A 22,277-nucleotide genomic window follows, 5' to 3' on the forward strand; every position below is an offset into this window, starting at 1 on the left:
CGTCCTAACGGATCATTTAAGACGTCCTTGTTGCAATATTCATGCTGAGTGAAACTCTCCTCTTATTTAATGTTGTATGCTAATGGTGTTAGCATTTTTAGCAGCTGTCAGTAGTTCCACTTAGTGCATGATTACTGATAGTCCAGTAAATCGATGAAAAATAGGGGGTCAACCCACCACTAATTGCAACAGAATTTATTTCTTCACTAATGGGTGCAGAAATTCCTCAAGAATAACATACTAAAAGTCCCCTAAAATCCAAGAAGTGGAACAATATACAAATAGTGACTTGTTTGGAGGGCAGCATAATGGAATGTCACCCCTCTGGATCATTGTTGTCACCAGTCACCATTGGTTTTATTATACATCTGTGTAGTTAATTAATAAATTAATCTTTACAATTGTGTGAAAAATTTGTTCAGTCATCTTTTTATTCTTTTTATTTTTGGTTATTTTTCTAGAAACAAGGAACACATTCTTTGATTGTTCAAACTCAGGATTCCCCATAATGTCAATACTCTTAAGGTACCTGGATATCCCGTACCGTAGTGAGTTCATGGTACTGTGTTTCAGCCTCTGGCCAGACTTGGAGTGCACTGATGCGTAGAACTGTCCCAGTTCATGGTCGAGTGTGGCAATGGGAAGCTTCTCGAACTTGTCGGGTGAAACACCATGCAAATCTTTCCCGTCGTCCTTCGCTAAAAACTCCTTGAACAGTGCGGAACTTTTCTTGATACTTTTTGTGGTACTCTCACTGTCTTTCTTGGATAGGAGAGGATTTATCCCATCAGTATCCACAGACACAAACCTTCTGCTCTCTGCCATGATGTCGTCTGCGACACATCACCCCTGCGCATGCGCGACACATCACCCCTGCGCATGCACGAAACATTGTTGCCCCGTTATGACAAAATCGGTCCACAGTCACTCATAATGTTGCCCGAAATGGTGCAGAATCAGTCAATAATGTGGCTATTGTTAACTTTGGATGATTTATTGTGAAAAGTATTGCAATTATTACACGCAAATCAGCCAGTCAGAACAAAGGATTTCAGTCAGTTGTATAACTGACTGAAATCAGTTATACAATTTCAGCGGCACACAAAAAACACCTCCGTGTTGATAACCATTTGTAAAATCCAGGCGGCTTTTGATGGCTTTCAGTGGAGTGAGTATATGAGAAATTGTTTAACAGCTGGACATGTTCCAACTTGTCCTTAAGGCTTCCAACGGAGGTGTTTTTCCTGTGGCGGAGCGTCGCGGCGGCTGCGAGCCGACGCTGCAATCCGCCCGCACGTCTTTCATTAAAAAAATCTCCTTTAACAGTGGAATATCCGGATAAAATGCTGAAACCGACTTCTTCTGAAACTTCTCTGTTCTCTCACGACGTTCTGGATCAACAGAACCTGAAATGTGGAGGTTTTCAGCTTGAAACAGGCTGACGACGGTGCCTGGGACCGCTGCGCGACGTCTCACACCGTGGGAAGGCCTTAAAGCGACAGTATCACCTCAAAATCTCTCATCAGCCATTAAAATTTTCACTGAAAACCAGCTTCATTTTTTGAACCGTGTCCACTTCGATGTGTCTCACAGGTTTAGAAAAAATTTTGATCAAACAAAGCGCCAGTCTCTCAGCAACTTCTCAGACAAAGGAATTCCGACGAGGGGCTGGATGACTCCTCCCACAAGGAGTGCTCACAGGCGAATGACGTCACCGACAGGCGTGGAAAAACTCACGCATGCGCACAAGGGTTCAAGCATGTCTGACATAAAAACATATGAATGAAATCCATATAGTTTTTGAAAAAAATAAAAAGGACCTATACTTTATTGACAGACCTCGTATACCCTGTCTCTTCAGTACAGTTAAGCTATAAATGCATGAATAACTGACAAAGAATTGATCTTGCCATGCATTTGGAGAATTTACTAACTGATAAAAGACAAAATTAAAATGTAATTCAGGTTTCATGACATTTTACTTTTTTATTATATGGTATGGGATTTTGCCAACTTCTGATTGGCCCATTCACCACTTTCTGAGCTGTACCACATGCCGAGTTGACCGCTGGTGGTGCCGAGTAGACCGCACGTGCGAAACGAGTACACCTCGCGTCCAAATTACTATTAACGATTATTCAGACGATAATCACCTCTGATGTGTGCTGACAGCATGTGTCCCTCACCCGTCCTCCTTCACAGGCACGATGTGTCAAACCCTGGCGCGGTCCTCAGCGTCTCACAACCGAACGTCACAAGGTCGAGTTCCCGGCAATTCTGCACAAATCACTCATGGCTTAAATGCAGAACGCCATCTCATTATCTGCTTCAGCTGAAAGTTTTTAAGTCTGCACGTGAGCATCATCCACAGGTGCTGCAAGTTGTTAGGCCTGCACATGAACATCCTCCACAGGTGCAGCCAATAGTTCTGATGAGGGTGAAGGACTCTTCCGCCAGCACCTTCTCCACAGAAAAAAACAGTTTGCATACCACCTGGAGAGCAAAGAAAAGAAAACAGCACCCAAATGTCCAGCCAAACCCCCCAACACACAACTATTTGTTTGACTATAGACTATAGTCATAGATAGTCCAAACTTTATGATCAGACAAATAATGTGGTATAGTTTTCAATATGATTGGAGCATTTTTATATTTTAACCCCTGTGTAATTCTTCAGTTGACTCCTACATGGCCGCCTATTGAAAATTCAAGTGGGCCATTGGTTTTTTCAAAAGAGCAATGTCTAAGGAGAATTTATGCTGGATTTGGTGCTTCTATCACCATGTGAAGTATTGTTTCAGTTATTTGCTGCACTATAATGAGTTGAATACCTCATTCTATGACCTTTGAAAAAGCCTGTGCTTGTATTGCATCAACCAAGTTTAAAACATCTGGAACTTGCATCATCAGGGCTATATTTTTTTAGGCATCTGCTTACCAGTTCTAAAGTTCGCATTACAGGTCTGGTGGTGTACAGCATCTGCTACAGGTAAGTCAAAGACAAACTCCAGTCGTGACTTCACCTTAAGACCCCAGTCATCCTTTCTCTCCTCACCTGCAACTGATGCTGTAGTTTTGAGGTCATATGTCCTGACAGGTGTGAGGATGAAATCCTTCTTATTGTCATCATAAATATCTCCTGTTCCACAAAAAAGACAATTTATCTTGTAGTCAAGTGGCTTCATTTCCTCTTTTGTGGTTATGAGCCTCAATGCTGGACTATAATGTTCCACTAATGTTCTTTTCAACATTCAATGTGCACATTTTGTCCAGGCACTGTTATTGTCACTGTGCGTCTTGCCTCACTGGCTTTCTGAATGCTTTCATATCCTTTTTTGTAAGATTTGCACTGGCTTGACTTTCTAACACAGATTCATTGCAGCTTGGGCACTGGAACTCAAACCATCTTTACTCACTCTAAAACAAAAAAGACCATTACACCTCCACCACACATACAAAACATTATTATTTAATTGGAGTGGGTTAGTTAAGCCAGAGATTTAGCAGCCATTTAAAAATGTGTAAATTGAGGCCCTAGCTTAGATATTGCACTGTGTTACTTGGCTCCAAAAATGTCACTTTACACACCGCAGTTGTCCCTCTAGATTCTCCTATTGCAGAGATATGGATAAAGTAATCATTTAGGCAGACATTTAAACAATATTATGTTAATTGGGGCCCCAATTTAGATGTTTGAAAATGGTTGTATTGTGTATTTTAGCCCTCAAAATGTCATTTTAGACCACAAAACTGTCCCTTTAGGTGTCCTTATTGTAGAATTATGGATATTTTGATCATTTTTGTGACCATTTTGAAATATGTTAATCAGGACCTTGTCTTCGACATCAAAGAATGGTTCCATTGTATTCGTTGGCCCCAAAAATGTAAATTTAGACCCCAAGATTGTCATCTATGTGTACTAGGGGCAAAGTTAGTGCATTTTGCATTAGCTATTATGGCAGCCATTTTTAATATATGCAAATTTAGCACTGTTCCACTACTTGGATTTTAGGGAACTTTTAGTATGTCATTTAGTAGACCATTCTGCACTCATGGTGAAAAAATAAATTCTGTTGCAATTAGTGGTAGGTCATTTCATATTTTTCTGGACTATGAGGAAATACAGTGCGGATAACTTTTTCTGTCCACACCAAACTAAACCGTTATGAGAACCACAGCGCAGTCCCCAAAAATATGAATTAATAAACGCCCAATTAAGGTTAACTGTTAGCTTGTGCTTTGGACAGCGTGTTCAGGCTTTTTCCATCACACACAAAGCCACCCACGTTCCACCCCTTTGTGCATTAATGAGTTCATTGTGAATCAATGTGGGCGGGACTCTGAACATGGCGATGGCCAGAGACAGTGGGGGGGTCATTCCTGTTTATCCAGGTATTTATAGAAAAACAATGGGTCATGTCATGCAGGCTCTGTTCAGTGTACTATTACAATCTATGGTGTGAACAAGATAGCTCAAAAACAATAGAACAGATTTCCTTTAAACTTTGTGTGAACATATCTAGCGGTGTTTAGATTTTGGAGTAGTTTGGTCAAACACCTAGCAAAACATTGTCCAAACACCTTTCTTTATATATCTCAACAACCAAGAAGTCCAGATAGATCAAACTTTGTGGTAATATTATTTGGATAGATATCTAGAAGTGGGTGCAGGGGTGCTGGTCTACACCTATCCTTCGTCCCTTGGTCCACCCCCTCCCGACCGTAAGACACACAAGGCCTCCTGCAGATGCCATTAAAATGTAATTATCGTTTTTGATTGATTGCTTGATAAAGGGGCTTTAATGAACATGTACAAATTGTACATAAGACAATAGGATCTTAATAATTAAGTAAGCAACTGCAAATTATAAAGAACACAATGCTCAACAGCCGGGGGTATTTTAGCATTCCGTTAAATTTAAACAATTTGCATTTTATTGCATGAAATACAGTGAGGAAAATAAGTATTTGAACACCCTGCGATTTTGCAAGTTCTCCCACTTAGAAATCACTTAGAAAACATGGAGGGGTCTGAAATTTTCATCTTAGGTGCATGTCCACTGTGAGAGACATAATCTAAAAAAAAAAAAGAATCTGGAAATTACATTGTATGATTTTTTTAAAATAATTTCTTTGTATGTTACTGCTGCAAATAAGTATTTGAACACCTACCAACCGGCAAGAATTCTGGCTCACACAGACCTGTTAATTTTTCTTTAAGAAGCCCTCTTATTCTGCAGTCTTTACCTGTATTAATTGCACCTGTTTGAACTTGTTACCTGTATAAAAGGCACCTGTTCACACACTCAGTCAATCACACTCCAACCTGTCCACCATAGCCAAGACCAAAGTGCTGCCTAAGGACACCGGGGACAAAACTGTAGACCTGCACAAGGCTGGGATGGACTACAGGACAACAGGCAAGCAGCTTGGTAGAAGACAACAACTGTTATGATTATTTATTAGAAAGAGGAAGAAACACAAGATGACTGTCAATCTCCCTCAGTCTGGGATTCCATGCAAGATCTCCCTTTGTGGGTTAAGGATGATTCTGAGAAAGCTCAGAACTACACAGGAGGACCTGGTCAATGACCTGAAGAGAGCTGGGACCACAGTCACAAAGATTACATTAGTAACACATGATGCTGTCATGATTTAAAATCCTGCAGGGCAGCAAGGTCCCCCTGCTCAAGCCAGCACATGTCCAGGCCCGTTTGAAGTTCACCAGTGACCATCTGGATGATCCAGGGGAGGCATGGGAGAAGGTCATGTGGTCAGATGAGACCAGAATAGAGCTTTTTGGAATCAACTCCACTTACCATGTTTATAGGATGAGAACAACCATAAGAAAACCATCCCAACCGTGAAGCATGGGGGTGGAAACATCATACTCTGGGGGTGCTCTTCTGCAAAGGGGACAGGACGACTGCACCGTATTGAAGGGAGGATGGATGGGGTCATGTATTGCGAGATTTTGGCAAACAACCTCCTTCCCTCAGTAAGAGCATTGAAGATGGGTCATGGCTGGTTCTTCCAGCATGACAATGATCCCAAACACACAGCCAGGGCAACTAAGGAGGGGCTCCGTAAGAAGCATTTCAAGGTCCTGGAGTGGCCTGGCCAGTCTCCAGACCTGAACTCAATAGAAAATCTTTGGAGGGAGCTGAAACTCCAAACCTGAAAGATCTAGAGAAGCTCTGTATGGAGGACCAAAATCCCTGCTGCAGTGTGTGAAAACCTGGTGAAAAACTACAGGAAACCAAATATTATACCAAATATTAACATTGATTTTCACAGGTGTTGAAATGCTTATTTGCAGCAGTAACATACAAATAAATTATTAAAAAAAATCAAACATTGTGATTTCTGGATTTTTTTTTTTTTAGATTATGTCTCTCACAGTGGACATGCACCTAACATGAAAATTTCAGACATCTGAAATCCAGGTGTCAAGCCTTGGGGCAGCTGTTTGTTGTGATTTGGCGCTATATAAGAAAAAAGTTGATTGATTGATTGATTGAAAGTAAATCAGATTTCTTTCAGTTGAAAACATTGCAAAAATAGAACCAGTTTTATCAAGAAGGGCACTTTGAGTTTCCAGAAGTCTACTATGTCCACTTTTCTTTGTTTCTCCTCTTCTGTGATATGCATTTCAAACCGTATTTGTTACCGTATAATTATTGAAGAAGCAGCTGTGGTCTTGGTGGCCACCAGACTTTGGCTTTAGACATGAAAGAAACTGACACACAAGCTTGCTGCTCCACAAACTGGCCGTGATGGACTTACTCACCCACTCATCTACACGTTTACAGTCCAAGCACTATGCTGTTACCAGCACAGGAAATTTGGTTCTCAGCCTCAAACCTCATTCAGATGTGCATCTGCTCGGTTTTATCCAACTGCCATTAACATAAATATCAAGGCCATTCTTGTCTATCTTCACCAGCTCCCTCAGGGTTTTAGTATTGACTTGAACATTATCTTGATAACTTCTAAAACAGGCCAAGATCCCAACTGTATTTCAGACATGTTAATCCCTTACGAGCAGCAGCGCAACCTGAAACCCTCTGGCGTGGGTGTTTTCGTTGTTCCAGCTACACACTTTATTACAAATGGTAATCAGATTTTCTCAACCTTGGAACTTCCTGCCTGAATGTCTCTAACTAACAGAGAAATTTTTTTCAGATTTAACTTTTGAATACCCCCACCCACCCCATGTTCAACAGTCAGACAAAATAACGTGCACAATGGCAAATGCAGCTCTATAATGTGAATTAAAGCCATTCTCATGCATGTTGAGCATCTGTGTCTTGACCAGTCTTTCTCAAACTTTTTTCAAACCAAGGACCAATTAACTAAGTAAATAAAATAAATAAATTTCATCTACCACCTAACTCCTCAAATATCCCAAAACAATAATAATAAAAACACCTCTGTTGGAAGCCTTAAGGACAAGTTGGAACATGTCCAGCTGTTAAACAATTTCTCATATACTGACTCCACTGAAAGCCATCAAAAGCCGCCTGGATTTTACAAATGGTTATCAACACGGAGGTGTTTTTCCTGTGCCGCCGCACCGCGCCGGCTACGTCCCGACGCGCGGACCCGTCCGCACATCTTTCATTAAAAAAATCTCCTTTAACAGTGGAATATCCGGATAAAATGCTGAAACCGACTTCTTCTGAAACTTCTCTGTTCTCTCACGACGTCCTGTATCAATAAAGCCTGAAATGTGGAGGTTTTCAGCTTGAAACAGGCTGACGACGGCGCCTGGGAACGCTGCGCGACGTCCCGCTCTGTGGGAAGTCCTTAAAGCGACAGTATCACCTCAAAATCTCTCATCAGCCGTTAAAATTTTCACTGAAAACCAGCTTAATTTTTCGAACTGTGTCCACTTCGATGTGCCTCACGGGTTTAGAAAAAATTTTGATCAAACAAAGCGCCAGTCTCTCAGCAACTAAGAAAGGTTAATCTAGTACTGGCCTACTGACCTGCATGTACAAGGAAATTTCATGAATGCTATCTTGCTGTCCATTTTAAATTTTTCTTGGACTGTTTTATTTGTTTACCCCATTGCATTTTTGTTTTGGCGCCACTTGTGAAGCCAGACAAATTTCCCACGTGGTGGACAGATGAAAAAAACAAACTTCTGTTCTATTCTCGACTTTGATCAGGCTGTTGGGCCAATGTTAGTGTCTACTCCTGGTGTACATTACTGGCTCTCGATTGCACTTACAGATACAGAAGTATTATATAATGGCTGAATGGATCCTTGTCATTTGATTGGTGCTTTGTATGTCACATGACATGGATTAATTCATCCCATTTGTGTTGCATTGCATTTAGAGTACGGCTTGGTTCCATAGGTTTGGTACCATTGGACTCTGCACACACACGCACACTGTGCCCTACTCTTCCTACTATGTTTAACCTCCTGGGGTCCACGGGTATTTCCCCTATTTTACCCTTCCCTCAGTAATTTCCATTTTAGGGTACTTACATATGGTAAAATGCCCATGTGTTTCATATCAAAATGTTCAGAACAATCTCAGTTTTCTGAATATGCAACAAAAACTTGTGGCAATCACTATGTAAACGATACAATTTGGCTCTAAACCTGAAAATATGAAATGTTTTGAGAAATTCTTAAAATCTTAAGTGAATATAACAGTACATTTTTGTTCATGTGGATAAGCTGTTTTGGTGTTAGAAATGGGTATACTAAAGTGTTTAGATCAGAAAAGTAGTGTAATATATGAAAAAAGATTTTAAAACAATATATAAGTAAATTTAAAAATAAAATATGTCACCTGCAGTGCAGCAGCTCCACCCACTGGGAGCTGCAAAGGAAGGACATGCTACCTTGCAAAAGAGCATATTTGTAAAATAAAATCACTGACTAGTTCCGGAGTCACCAACCGAATGATACGGTTCATGGATTAACACCTTGTTTCTGGTTCAAACTGCACTCCAGTCATCATCTATCTCAGCGACAGATATCTAAAGCTTTTGTACAACAATCATTTCCATATAAATTCAGCATATTTTCATCATAAAAGATGGCTAAATGAGCTGCTAACTCACTTGTTCACTGCGCGATGGTCATTTCAAAGTGTCACGTTGAGTGTTGTCAAGTTTCCGCTTAAAATGGCCTTGTTTCTGCTTAAAAATGACTTTAGAATGATTTAAGAGGTTTTCTCTTTATCATCTGATGATTAATAATCCCATTAATCCATTTGATTGCTTTGGGTGAAGAGACTCCGTCTCAGACGTGCTGTTGTGGTCCGAAATGATGCATGCACAGATGCAAAAGGTGGACCGATTTTTAGGGGCGGACCGTTCGGTCTGCGACACTGGCTGCATGTCTTGTGTCTTCAATAAATCCATAAATGTTTAATTGAAATCCTTCAGTGATGCAAACTGGGTATCCATGATACAAAAATGTCCATTTGTTGTGATTCCTATACTCAGTGGATTATGTTTGTAATTTCATACTTTAAAAAAGAAAATCTCTCTCCTTCTTTGTATTCATTTGTCTGTTTTGTGCAGAGAATCTGTTCGTGGTTTTGTATGTTCTGTTCTGTAAAAAGGAAAAAAAATGAACAAATCTAATGTTTTGATTTGACATTGTGTTCTCTTCAAAAACAAAATTTAAAAAAATGTCTATTTACTCAGTTCAAAAGAAAATAAGACCCTTCTTTTAGATGTTATGAGTGTTTATTGCCATGTTTCAGTGTAAATGCCACACAAACAGACCCTGCACTGGCAGCAGTGTCTCACAGGGTGAGGGACAGACAGATCATGTGATGTTTGTCTACCTCTTGTTGGGAAAGTGTAGGAACACGGACCCACAACAGGGGGCGCAAATGAACGGACAATGGAGGAAGTCAAATAACAACACTTTACTGTTGTGAATAAGCACAACAAACACAACAGATTACAACATAGACAAAGAAGGTCAATTCACAAAATGTGTCACGTGGAAGATAGAGACGTCTGTCCAAAGCAGAACCGTAACCACACGATTTCCTCCGCCACCGAACCCCGGGAATACTGGAGCCGCCAAGTCCCGAACTCCCAGGTGGCCACTGCCTCCACGTGTCGGATCTGGTACTGCTGGCGAGGAACAAAAACAGTTAAATGTGGGTGCGTTTGCACCCAGCAACCCGTATGGCGGGAAAACCACCTCCAACCTCTCGTCGGAAGAATGTCTGCTATTTAACGCACAAAAGTAACAAAGTGTTAATGTCAAAAAGACAACACAGTCGGCTGAGTACTGTACCTCCTAGGTAGAGCGATATCTCGGCAAAGAGGTGGAGATGTCGTCTTGCTGATATACCACTGCTTATAGAAATTTGCTGAAACATGATTGGATGGCACAGCGTGTAGGTGTACTCCAGAGGTTTAAAATATTAAAGATAAACGACTGATCCAGGAAGATGTGTGCCAGAAAGTAGGCGATCCATCAATGTGTCAGTAATTATTCTTCTCCCACTAATATTTCCTCCTACAGCATAAAGGTCAGCCAGAAAATTCAAAATGAAGGATGATATAAAGACTTTTGAGTAAAAGAATCAGACTAAGAGAAACTTAGAATCATATTCCACAAGGGGAAAGGCAATGACAAGAGACAAATGTTTCATTGTTCATTGTTATTGTCACAAATTTTGTGCTTGCATTGCATTAATCTTGTCACCATTTATACAGTTAATATGGCTTAGGGCCCCTCCCACATAGTGCGAATTTGGTCGATTTGCGTATAAAGTGCGCATGAAGCAGGAATTGTGTGAAAAATGTGTAAAATCATAGCTGTCTTGTACACCTGTTGCTACATCTATTTGCACACACCAGCGCTGAAAGACAGTGTGTACTATGCGAACCCATCTGTCCTTCTCGCGGCAGGTGTCGGCCAAATTCCAGGTGACATGCAAGAATATCTAGCATCGCTCGTTTGGCACTTAGAAAATGTGTGACCATTCGTACTATTAACAAGATAACGTCAGCAGACAATCATTGTTGTGCTGGCAGTAAAATTTGTCTAAGTGCCCCACGAGTGTGGCTTTGGTGTGTGTGCTAAACTGACAGGACGTGTGGCCACCGACAGAAGCAGCTGTGGAGATCTGTCGATCTGACATCCCAGCTGGACAACACGTACTGATTTGGATGGACGGACATGGACTAACACTGTTTGCTGTCATCATGTGGACATAAATAAAGACATATATCGCTTGGTATGAGCGAGCGTGCTGCTGCAGCGAGCGAGCACATGTGCGCTGCTGCAATGAGCGAGCAAGTGCGTGCGCGCTACAGCCCATTGACTGGCTGCCCCCAGGTTGAAATAGACCATCAGATCATTCCCGCAGCGGGCGATCTGACTATCACGTCACCCACATGAGCTCTGTTCCACATGACGCGGTGTCAGTCCTGCGGCGCGCCGGCAGGACACGCATGTGGACCGGCTGGACATGCGCCAGCAGATGTGGACATGATCAGAGCACACTGCTTCTCATTCATGTCATTTTATGACTGTACGTCAGTGACCATGGGTCATCTACAGAGGAACAGACTATCATATTTGTATTGCCTGCTTGATAAATGTGGCATTTTTATATAGTGTGTGGTTTTAATTTTTTTTTTTTTTAAATATGACCATGTCCTTTCTGATATCAGGCAGTTTCCTGCAGCTTTCACAGGACAGTGTCGGTAGCTCAGTGGTGAATTTTCTGACTCAAAATCAAAGCTTTTGGAAGGCGCAGATACGATTCCTGTGGGTGGCATGTAATTTTTTATTTTTATTTTCAACCACATTGCACAGCTGCTGTGAAAAGCTGCTGTGTTCCCGTTGGCACGGAAGTGTCGCAGCATGTATTTTATTTTTTTTATTTATTTTTTCTTCACAGCAGCTGCGCAATGTTTTACATATCGCATAGCTGCTGGCACTGTGTTCCCGCGTGCATAAACTGTCGCATCAGCATCGTTCACGAGCCTGCCCACTGGCACGATGTTTCGTGGTGGCGCTCATATGAGCTGTTTCCGATGGGAGTCTCCCTGGAGTTCTACGTATTCGTACTATGTGTGAAGGGGCCCTTATGCAGTTATTCCCTTAATTTTCAGAGGAAGTACCAGAACATCAAGGACCTTAGATGAGGTTAAATAAAATGCAGTAATATAAAAATGAATAAATCAGTTGCAATATAATATGCCCTGCAATAGACTGTGTCCTGTCCAGGTTATACTCCACCTCACAACCTATGGACACAACCTATGACTGCTCTCCCTCCCGGTGACCCTTAATTGGAGTAAGTGGGTAAAGAAAATGGATGGATGGATAATATATATAAGCACAATTCCCTTCTGAATGAAGTCATTCCTGTCTAATAGTAATAAATCAAGGTATGTTAAATGATCGTGACAGTTGTGTCATATTCTCTCCACTTGGAATTACCATTATTAATGTACCAATCACAATCAGTGCCTACTGTAACAGCATGGTAGCCAATGGTTGTGCAGTCATTGGACTGTTGCCTTTGATATTTGTCATCTAATCCTCTTTGTATTGAGCAAACCTGCCTGTGAGCAGGTCTGCCATTCCACATATGTGTAAGACCCAATCCAGCATCTGCTTCAAAGAACCCAAAAATCTGGGATCATACCAAACCATCAACAACTTACTCCAGCCAACATGGTAATGCACATACAAAGAATAAGGATCCATGACTGCATGAAGGCAACTGTAGGATGTGTCCACACCCACCATGACTCAAATCGACAATAAAAAAAGTGGCAGAGTACACATAAAGTTATATAAACTTAATAAAGTTACATTGTAGGTCAGTATGCTGTTGTTTCCTACAAACCATTGGACAGAGATTTTTCTTCATTACATTTTCAGACAAGACAGATAAATACAATTTTGTTCCACAAGTGAATGCATGTGTGCATGTTCTTGTCAGTGTATTACCGAGCAAGGGATCCAATGTTTCTTTCATTATATTGAAAAAGTAATAGTGCCCTTGACCATGAGCCACTCAAGGCTATGGCAATCTGACATTTGACCCAGTTTGACCAAATATTTGACCTTGTACTAGACCATGCCAGACTCTATTACATTTAGTTCAAATCAGGTTAAAAATCAAATTCCTTGACCTCGACCTTAGCCAAAATGAATTCTTTACAGGAAAAATTCATAGACAGACCAGGTTTGGTAGAAATCTAAAGATACTGGGAAGATTTGGCCAACAAACAGACAGGCATTACCTTGGTCCAGTTAATGACCTTTTGCAAAATTGACCATTCCTGAGCAATTCAGAATACATCTCTGTGCGTGCCACATTTGTTGCAAATTGGAGTGAAAAAAAATCTAAATTTTGATCTTTGATACCTGATCCTGACTCCAGTGATTAAGCTGTACAATTCCAGGTAGACATCAGGGTGAAAATAAAAATGTTGTCCTTTCACCCCATTGATATTGAACTTTGTCAGATCAGCCCTTGAGGACAAGTCTGGGCCTGACTTTCATCCATATAGCAAGCTTATTGGGAATCAGCCAAAGGACCTGGGAGGAACAAACAGACAGGCAAATTATAGTATGACATCAAAGGCCATGGTGGCTGTTGCTGCTTGGTAAATGGATTATGCTTAAATACTCAAAGCTCTTGAGAGACAAACACATCATTGTTTAGTCATGTAGGTTTAGTTTATTAGCTCTTTCAGGTCACAAATATAATTCATTTGAACATCTGATTCTCCGCTCTGCCCACGATGCCACGTATTGCCAAAGTCCGAAGAATAAAATCAGCCGTATTACTTTGTCACTGTATATAAGCCCCCTGCACATACTCTAAATTCTTAGATGAATTGGGTGAGTTCATCTCTAACTTGTCCACTATGCAGATGACATTCTGATTATTGGTGACTTCAACATTCATATAATGAAGCCTTCTGATCCCCTCTGCAAATCATTTATGGAAATTGTGGCTGTATTATGATTTCAGGAATGCATTCAGGATTTGATGCACATTCGTGGAAATACCCTGGATTTGGGTTGTCGCACGTGGTATTGCTGTCACGAATATTGACATCATGCCTCTTGCATCAGTCGTCTCTGATCATTCTCTTAATAAGTTACAGTTTCACTGCCTTGTTTAGTGGACCAGCGATGCATCAACTCCTCAACTGTGACTGAACTCGAAGCTAGACTGCCTGAATATCTTAGCTTCACATTTGGAAAATGTCCAATCAGTAGACAGTCCTTGTGGGATAGTTTTAACTCAGCACTCAAAACTATACTCAACATGATTGCGCCACCTATATTAAAACCATGCCCCCCAAAACACAGTCACTTGGTTCAGTGATTACTTGCGTGACCTCAAGCATAAGGTTAGAGGTCCAGAACAGAAATGGCGTAGTTCAGAATTAGAACTATTCCACCTGCTTGGCGTGATGCTATTTAGACTATAAGCATGCACTACGGCTACAAAGCAAACCTATTACTCTGATTGATCAACAAAAGCAAGCATAACTCAAAGTTCTTGTTGACATGGTGGCAACACTTATTCATGGACAGCCACCTGTAAGTCGCTCTCCTTTTACAACACAAGATTCTTGGATTATTTGAGAAGAAAATAGAAGACATTAGGTTAAACATCCCAGCATGCCTTAACCCAGCCACTACACCCTACTATTGAGGTGGGTGCCATTACTGAGGTATTACCTATATTTACAGAATTTGATAGTATCTCACTAGGCGTGCTTACGAAACTCGTAACATCGTTCAGAAAAGCCATCTGCTTATTTTATCCCATACCAACAAACTGTTTAAGGACCTGTGGCCCACTCTTGGGCTGACTGTGCTGGAAATTATAATCTGTCATTAACCTCTGGATCTATTCCTAAGTGTTTCAAATCTGCAGGTGATTAAACAATACTTAAGAAATCTATTCTTGACCCTAGTGTATTGAAAAACTATAGGCTGATATCAAATCTATTATTTTGTTCTAAAATGCTGGAAAAGGTGGTTTCACGGCAGCTTGTGGACTACCTTACTGAGAATAATGTTTTTGTGCCACTGCAGTCTGTTTTTAGAAAATATCATTCCACACAGACAGCTCTCACTAAAGTGGTGAATGACCTTCTGCTTGCAATGGATTTGGACACCACTACGCTTTTGATGCTTCTAGATCTCAGTGCTGCATTTGATACCATGGATCAGGAGAACTTTGTATCCCTAGGGTGAATTAAAAAGTCTGCAGGTCACAAAGCTTTCTCTAATGCTGCGTTTACACATAACGACAACAAGTCACGAATGCCACAAAGTGCACTTTCTTGGCTGCTGATCACAAATGTGATGATTCGGGGCAGAGGCGTCAGGTGTCCTCAGGAACTGCTGCAACCTGTTACCGCACGTTACGATTAATGGCACGTGTTGCTGGAGAATTATCAGGAACCATTACGCACGGTCAAGAATAGTGTTCAGCGCAATAGCGCGCAACAGTGCATCGTTAAGTTCTGTCACATTGTGAACGAGGTGAATTGTCTCCACACACACACCCATATTCATCCAACCGAATTCAGATCGCTCCAGTTTTTCAGAAGAACTTTGTGACTGCATGCGTAGTTGGGCTCTGTGCCATGGAGTGGCACAGAGAGGAGGAGGAGACGGACAGAGCCAGATCTATGGCTTCATGCGGCTCTCGTCTCACGCATTTTACCAAACATCAGGCACATGCAGCAGGTGGAACACCTGCAGGAGCGCACTGAAGAGCACTGAAATTAGTCTTTTAGCTGACTTGGTGTCAGCAATCAAACTGAATGGAGTGCAGCAGGGTTTAATTGTGCGCGCGCTTCTTCCTCTGCCGGACTGGAGGAGGTGCAGAGATGTCTGGCTGCACATGAGTCTCCTCTCGTTCCTCTGGTTGCTCAGACTCATTCTCCCGCTCATCAGTTACAACAGCAGGTGGAACACCTGCAGGAGCATCCTGAGGAGCTTCAGCAGGAACTGTGGAACGACACTTGGAGCCGAGTTTAATTGTGGGCACGTGACAGAAAACTGATTTGTCGTGGCGCGCAGTGAAATGTGACGCGGCGTTACAAGTCGTGTCAAAACTTGACAGTTTCCGTGTCACTTCGTAATAACGCGTGACAGTTTGGGCTCCAAGAACAATCACAGGAACCACTACGAACGTTGTCACGTTCTATTAAGGATCAATACAGATCAAGACGGATCAACACGCTCAGTTGCGACCTCCACGACGTGAGACGAAATGAGGGTGGTGTGTGACATTCGTGGAAAATTTTTTGACAGCCAAAAACATGCTCCACGAATATCAAGAATATCACGCACCAACACGCACTATTAAGAAACCTATTCAGATGCATTAAGTCACATTAAGAATGTCAGGAATGTGTCACGAATGACAGAAAAATGACATTCGTAACACGTCTTGGTTATGTGTAAACGCACCTTTATCATGCCCCTGTTCTGTGGAATGATGCGTCAAAAAACAGTCAGATTCTGTAGAGACTTTCAATTCCAGACTTAAGACGCACTTATTTTCCTTTTCGTATGGCTAGCATACTGGCATAATATGTTACTATGCTTTTTACTCTTTTAAATTAATTTTATTAGTAAACATAGTGGGCCACTGCCTCAACTTTATCTAAATTCTGGGTCTTTTAGTGAAGCTTAGGGCTAGTGGCTGACGATCACCTTAGTATTTATTCTGTTTTTTTTTTTTTTTCCTCTCTGTTTGAGGTGCAGCTCCATCCAGAGATGGGAGTGGTGTCTACTTCTGCAACCCTCCCATCCTGTGCACTGGCAAAATTTCCTGTATATTCATTTTGTAAATTGTTTTGTCTATTGTGTCAGTAGCATGGCCCTAGCAGAGAGTCAATCCTTTGAGTCTGGTCTGCTTGAGATTTCTTCCTCAAATCATCAGATGGAGTTTTCCTTACCACTGTCGACTGTGTGCTTGCTCTGGGGGTTGGTAAGGTTAGATCTTAATTGTGTGAAGCACCTTGAGGCAACTTTGTTGTGATTTGGTGCTATATAAATGAAAATAAATGAAATTGCCAGAGTGCTACCATCCAGTGCACTCAACTGTACAACGGGAGCATATTTCACCTTCCTCACCCAAATCCAAATTGGTTGAGTCAGGTCAACTGGACTTGTTTATTTTCATGAAAACTCTTCTCCCAGAAAAGCTTCATCAGTTCTAGTTGGAGCAATGAGAGACTCAAATATGTATCCTCTTTTTGGTCACTGATACCACAGTGATGCAAAGAAAAGTGTTGAGTCATGGGTCACTGGACATCACTTGAGTTCAGGTGTTAGTTGCCATTGTTCTTGTCTTCAGTGGAGAAGAGATGAATATGATCTTTGAGTCTCTGCAATAAAGATGAAAGGATAGAATTATAGGTGAGGGAGAGATGTATAATTCTTTAAACCTATCACCCATAATTCTGTTCGTTTATCACATATAATTCACCTTTAATTATATCCTTTCATCTTCGCCACAGAGACTCAAAGATCAGTCTCACATCTCCTTGAAAAACAGTGGCAACGGACACATTAACTCAAGTGACCTCTGGTGACCAACTCTGAATGTTTTTCTTTGCACCATTCTGACATCAGTGTTCCAACAGAGAATATATCACTCACTCATCTTCAACTGCTTATACTCCAATTAAGGGTCACGAGGGGTCGGTGCCTATCCCAGCAGTCACAGGGCATGAGGCGTGGTACATCCTGGAAAGAACGCCAGTCTGTCGCAAGGCCATATACAGACAAACAAACACATTCACACCTACAGACTATTTGAAGTTTCCAATCCACCTAACCTGCATGTCTTTGGATGTGGGAGGAAGCCGGAGCACCCGGAGGGAACCCGTGCAAACACAAGGAGAACATGCAAACTCCACACAGAAAGGCAACAGGTGGGAATCGATCCCGTGATGTTCTTGCTTTGAGGAAACAGTGCTAACCACCAAACCACCAAGCTGCCCCAACAGAGAATATATGTTTAATAAATATAAATATTTGTGAATGAAGAAGCTTTTCTGTAAGAAGAACACAATGCCTACACTTGACTTTACTCAACCTACTTGGATACCAGGACCTGAACGACTTCCCGACCCTTATTTTACTTCTCCTCAGTCAGGGTTAGAAACTAGAAATTTCTGACCACAGGCCTACTTCTTTAACCTTTTGGCCATTTCTGCAATATGTTCCTTTCTTCTAGGGGAGGAAGGCATTGCCAGTGGACCGTCACTCTCTCCAGTCTGGCCCCAGTGGACACCTTCACATCATCCACCCCACCGCTGAGGATGCAGGAATCTATGTATGCACTGCAACCAGTCCTGTGGGCTATGCCAGTCGAGAGATCCAGCTCAGCATCAACAGTACATCACATGTTCACAAACGTTCTCTCCAAAATAGGCATTTGATGTGACACTGATTGATGTGCACGTTTCTGAGTGAAATATATTTTTCTTTAGATATGCTACAATCTGGTTTCTTTTGTTCTTAGCAATGCCGAAGATAATGGGTGTGAGTGGTCATGACAACACAGTGCAGATGGCTGCTGAGGTGGGGACAGAGGTTGTCCTACCTTGTGAGGCTCAAGGAAATCCTTCTCCTCTTGTGAAATGGAGCCGAAATGGGCATCCAATCCCCCCTATCACAGCTGGGTAAGAGAAATTACAGGTATTGAAAGAGGTGCAAATTTTTCACCATAATTTCCCTTGACTTGGCTAACTCTGTGAATGCATTTCCACCAAAATGGTACCGGTGCTGGTTGTCTGTCAATGATTGTGTGGTGTGCAGCTTGACTGTTCCGGGACCCAAGGAAAGACAACATGAGGATGGATACAAAACAGATATTTTGCAAAACTCAATTATTTTAACTCATGGTCTGGATTTATTACTTCCACCGCCCTTCAGAACAAAATAGAGGTGATGTGATCAACCATGCTTTTCTGTTTCTGTATGGTAATACTCAAAAAGTACTTTACCACTTTAGATGAATTTTTGCAGATTTGTCCCTTGGTTGAAAGAGAGTGAAGCATTTCTGGTGCTTAAGATTTACTGATCTTGACTGCTGGATTGTGGGTTAGGATCTGTTCTACATTTGCAGAGGCATGCACTATACTATGATCCTCTATTTTTCTTTGATCTTGCACAACACACCAGCTTCCTTCATTTAACCTCTGACTTTGGCTTTTTCTTGCAAAATTTCCAACTTGCTCCACATTGCTGCATAATGTTGTAACCCATTGTTAAATTTGACTGACCGCTGCATTGTGTTGGAAAATGTTACTTGTCATGCGACTGTTTCTTTGAAGTGATTCATGCAAACATGTCGTGACTTGCAATAAACACAAGGTAAACTATATGGCTGTTTCCCAAAGCTCAACTCAAATTTCAGCTCACTTCTGATCTTTGCCTTGGTTGCAAATTTTGTGCAGTCATCAGTTATTGTGTTGCAAGCACAATATGGTCTTTTCAGCATACATGTCAATCAATTAAATATCAAATAATAAATGCACTGCACTTATATAGTGCTTTTGTTGCAATTCTCTTTGGGAGTGACGAGAATAGACAGCATTAGGAATGAACATATAAGTGAGACAGGTGGGCCGGTTTGGAGAGAAAGTCAGAGAGGTGAGATTGAGATGGTTTGGACATGTGCAGAGGAGTGACCCAGGGTATATAGGGAGAAGGATGCTGAGGATGGAGCCACCAGGCAGGAGGAGAAGAGGGAGGCCAAAGAGGAGGTTTATGGATGTGCTGAGGGAGGACATGCAGGTGGTTGGTGTGACAGAGGAAGTTACAGAGGACAGGGTGAGATGGAAACAATTGATTGGCTGTGGCGAGCCCTAATGAGGGCAGCCAAAAGAAGCAGAACATTTATATAGTGTTTTTCCACCTGAATCAGAAGCTCAAAGGCTTTTACAACGATGCTACACATTCACTCATTAGTTCACACGCGTGCACGCGCGCGCGCGCACACACACACACACACACACACACACACACACACACACACACACACACACACACACACACACACCAATGTCAGGTTGCTGCCACGCAAGCCCCTCAATACACACCAGGAGCAATTTTGGGATTAAGGACCTTGCCCAAGTGCCCTTGGTGATTTTCCTGCCTGATGGGAGTTTGAACCAAGGATCCTCTGTTCTCTGGCCTATGCTTCACCACTAGACCATCACCTCCCAGACTGCTACTCTACTGTATTATAGCTGAAAATTCCCAAAACAAAAATATATAATTTGGTAAATTTATGAAATAAAATGAATTAATTATATAAAATCTCCCAAATACCAACAGCTAAATAATAATAGCTTTTTAGTTATACCAAATATGAAATATGAGTAGATAAACAATATACACTTTATTATGATCACAGCTAATGGCCATAAATCTTTGGTCTTTCCGAAGAGCAGTTATTGGGAAAATACTGAAACATCCTTCTAAATTTTATTATATATATATATATATATATATATATATATATAATATATATATATATATATATATATATATATATATATATATATGATCCGGAGAGCCTTCACTTCTTCCACCAGCTCCATATGGATTTCTGCTGCATTTAACAACAGAGATTTCCTCAGACAAAAAGTCCAGGGACTTCTTGATATCGTCTCCCTCCTCCGCCGTCAGTGCCTTCTTTGGATCCATGGTCAGATAACTCCGCGCTGGCGCCTCGGGCCTCGGTAAAGCCGCGCCGGTGGAACTGTGCTGGCGCCTCGGGCTTCAGGTGGAGCCGTGCCGGTGGATGTGCGCTGACGCCTCGGGCCTCGGTAAAGCCGCGCCCTTGGAACTGCGCTGGCGCCTTGGGCTTCAGGTGGAGCCGCGCCGGTGGATGGTGCGCTGATGCCTCGGGCCTCGGTGAAGCCGCGCCGGTGGAACTGCGCTGGCGCCTCGGGCTTCAGGTAGAGCCGTGCCGGTGGATGTGCGCTGGTGCCTCGGGCCTCGGTGGAACCGCACCTGTGGAACTGCGCTGACGCCTTGGGCTTCAGGTGGAGCCACGCCGGTGTATGTGCGCTGACGCCTCGGGCTTCAAATGGAGCCGCGCCAGTGGAAAACAATCCTGCTGTGGATCAGCGAACTTCACACTAATAATGTGATTATTAACTGTCAGATGACAATGTAAAACCTCTTTATCATTCTAAAGTCGATTGTAAGCAGAAACAAGGCAGTTTAAAGCGCAATAAGCGGGGCGATAATCTCTTAATTGCTGCTAGCGCTCAGTCATGACGCTGCTAGCGCTCCGCCATCTTAGGTGAAACAACAAATTATATATAATTTAATCCAGGTCCATTTCATAGTAAATGCTGTCGTGCTGCAGCACTGTTTCCCTATTTAGTGAATTACAGTAACATGTTGTAGAATTGGCTTTGAGCTAGGTGCAGTATCAAGGCACACCTAACATTAGCATGAGTGAGTGCCTCCTTGTGAGTAACAAGGTTTACTATAATGTCCTTTTAAAAATACATACTTGTGATGGCTGAAGACCTTAAAGCAGTGACTCAGGATGAATTTAATCATTCCCCAGTCTTGAAGAGTTGCTAGCATCACATAATCTGATGTTAATGGGCTAATGTTAGCTTGAAAACTCAGTTGTGTCACAACACATGATGCTAGCAGACCTCACATAATGCACTGGGCTAACATTAGTGTGAAAACTCATACATTACATAAAGCAATGTTAACCAAGTCGAGATGCTAACCTAACATTCATAATGACATAATATTCTAGTATTAGCATTAGCAGAGTGCCTCTATTATGATCAGCAAGATTTTTTAACATGCTTTGAGGTAGAATTTTACTTTGAAAATCTTACTGCACATCTACATGTTGCCTGAAAAGAAAAAGACTGTGTGTGGTGTCTGATTTTTTATTTTTTTTGCCAGACAGACTAATGAACATATCAGACACAGCTTTGGGCCTTTAGAGAATTATGGTATAGATGGAGTTTTCCGTTGTAAATCAGTACGATGAAATGTTGTTTGTTTCCAGCTGAGCATCAAAGTTTTTGTGGAAACACCAGAAATAGTTCACATTTTGTTTCCAGCTGCCTACAGGCTGAAGCCGACTTTTCAAAGGTGGCGTTCGCGTTTGGAATCCGGTGATGCCGTTTGAAAGGCAGGAGGCCGAGGCTAATAAAGTTTTACTTAGCTACTGAGGAGAACATCTTGGCCCGCATGACACACCGACTCTGAGCTTGTGCGATAA

The 22,277-nt window shown here is 41.9% G+C and overlaps 1 protein-coding gene across 1 annotated transcript in view; it reads left to right on the plus strand.

Moving 5' to 3' along the window:
* The window catches only part of hmcn2 (hemicentin 2), a 356,871-nt gene that overhangs the window by 103,972 nt on the left and 230,622 nt on the right, over positions 1-22,277 (plus strand). Inside the window, 2 exon segments of the mRNA XM_034169771.1 lie at positions 18,240-18,399; positions 18,528-18,687. Coding sequence (XP_034025662.1) covers positions 18,240-18,399; positions 18,528-18,687 — 320 coding nt within the window.

The sequence above is a fragment of the Thalassophryne amazonica genome, chromosome 5 (assembly GCF_902500255.1).
Source record: "Thalassophryne amazonica chromosome 5, fThaAma1.1, whole genome shotgun sequence".
Taxonomy (NCBI): Eukaryota; Metazoa; Chordata; class Actinopteri; order Batrachoidiformes; family Batrachoididae; genus Thalassophryne; species Thalassophryne amazonica.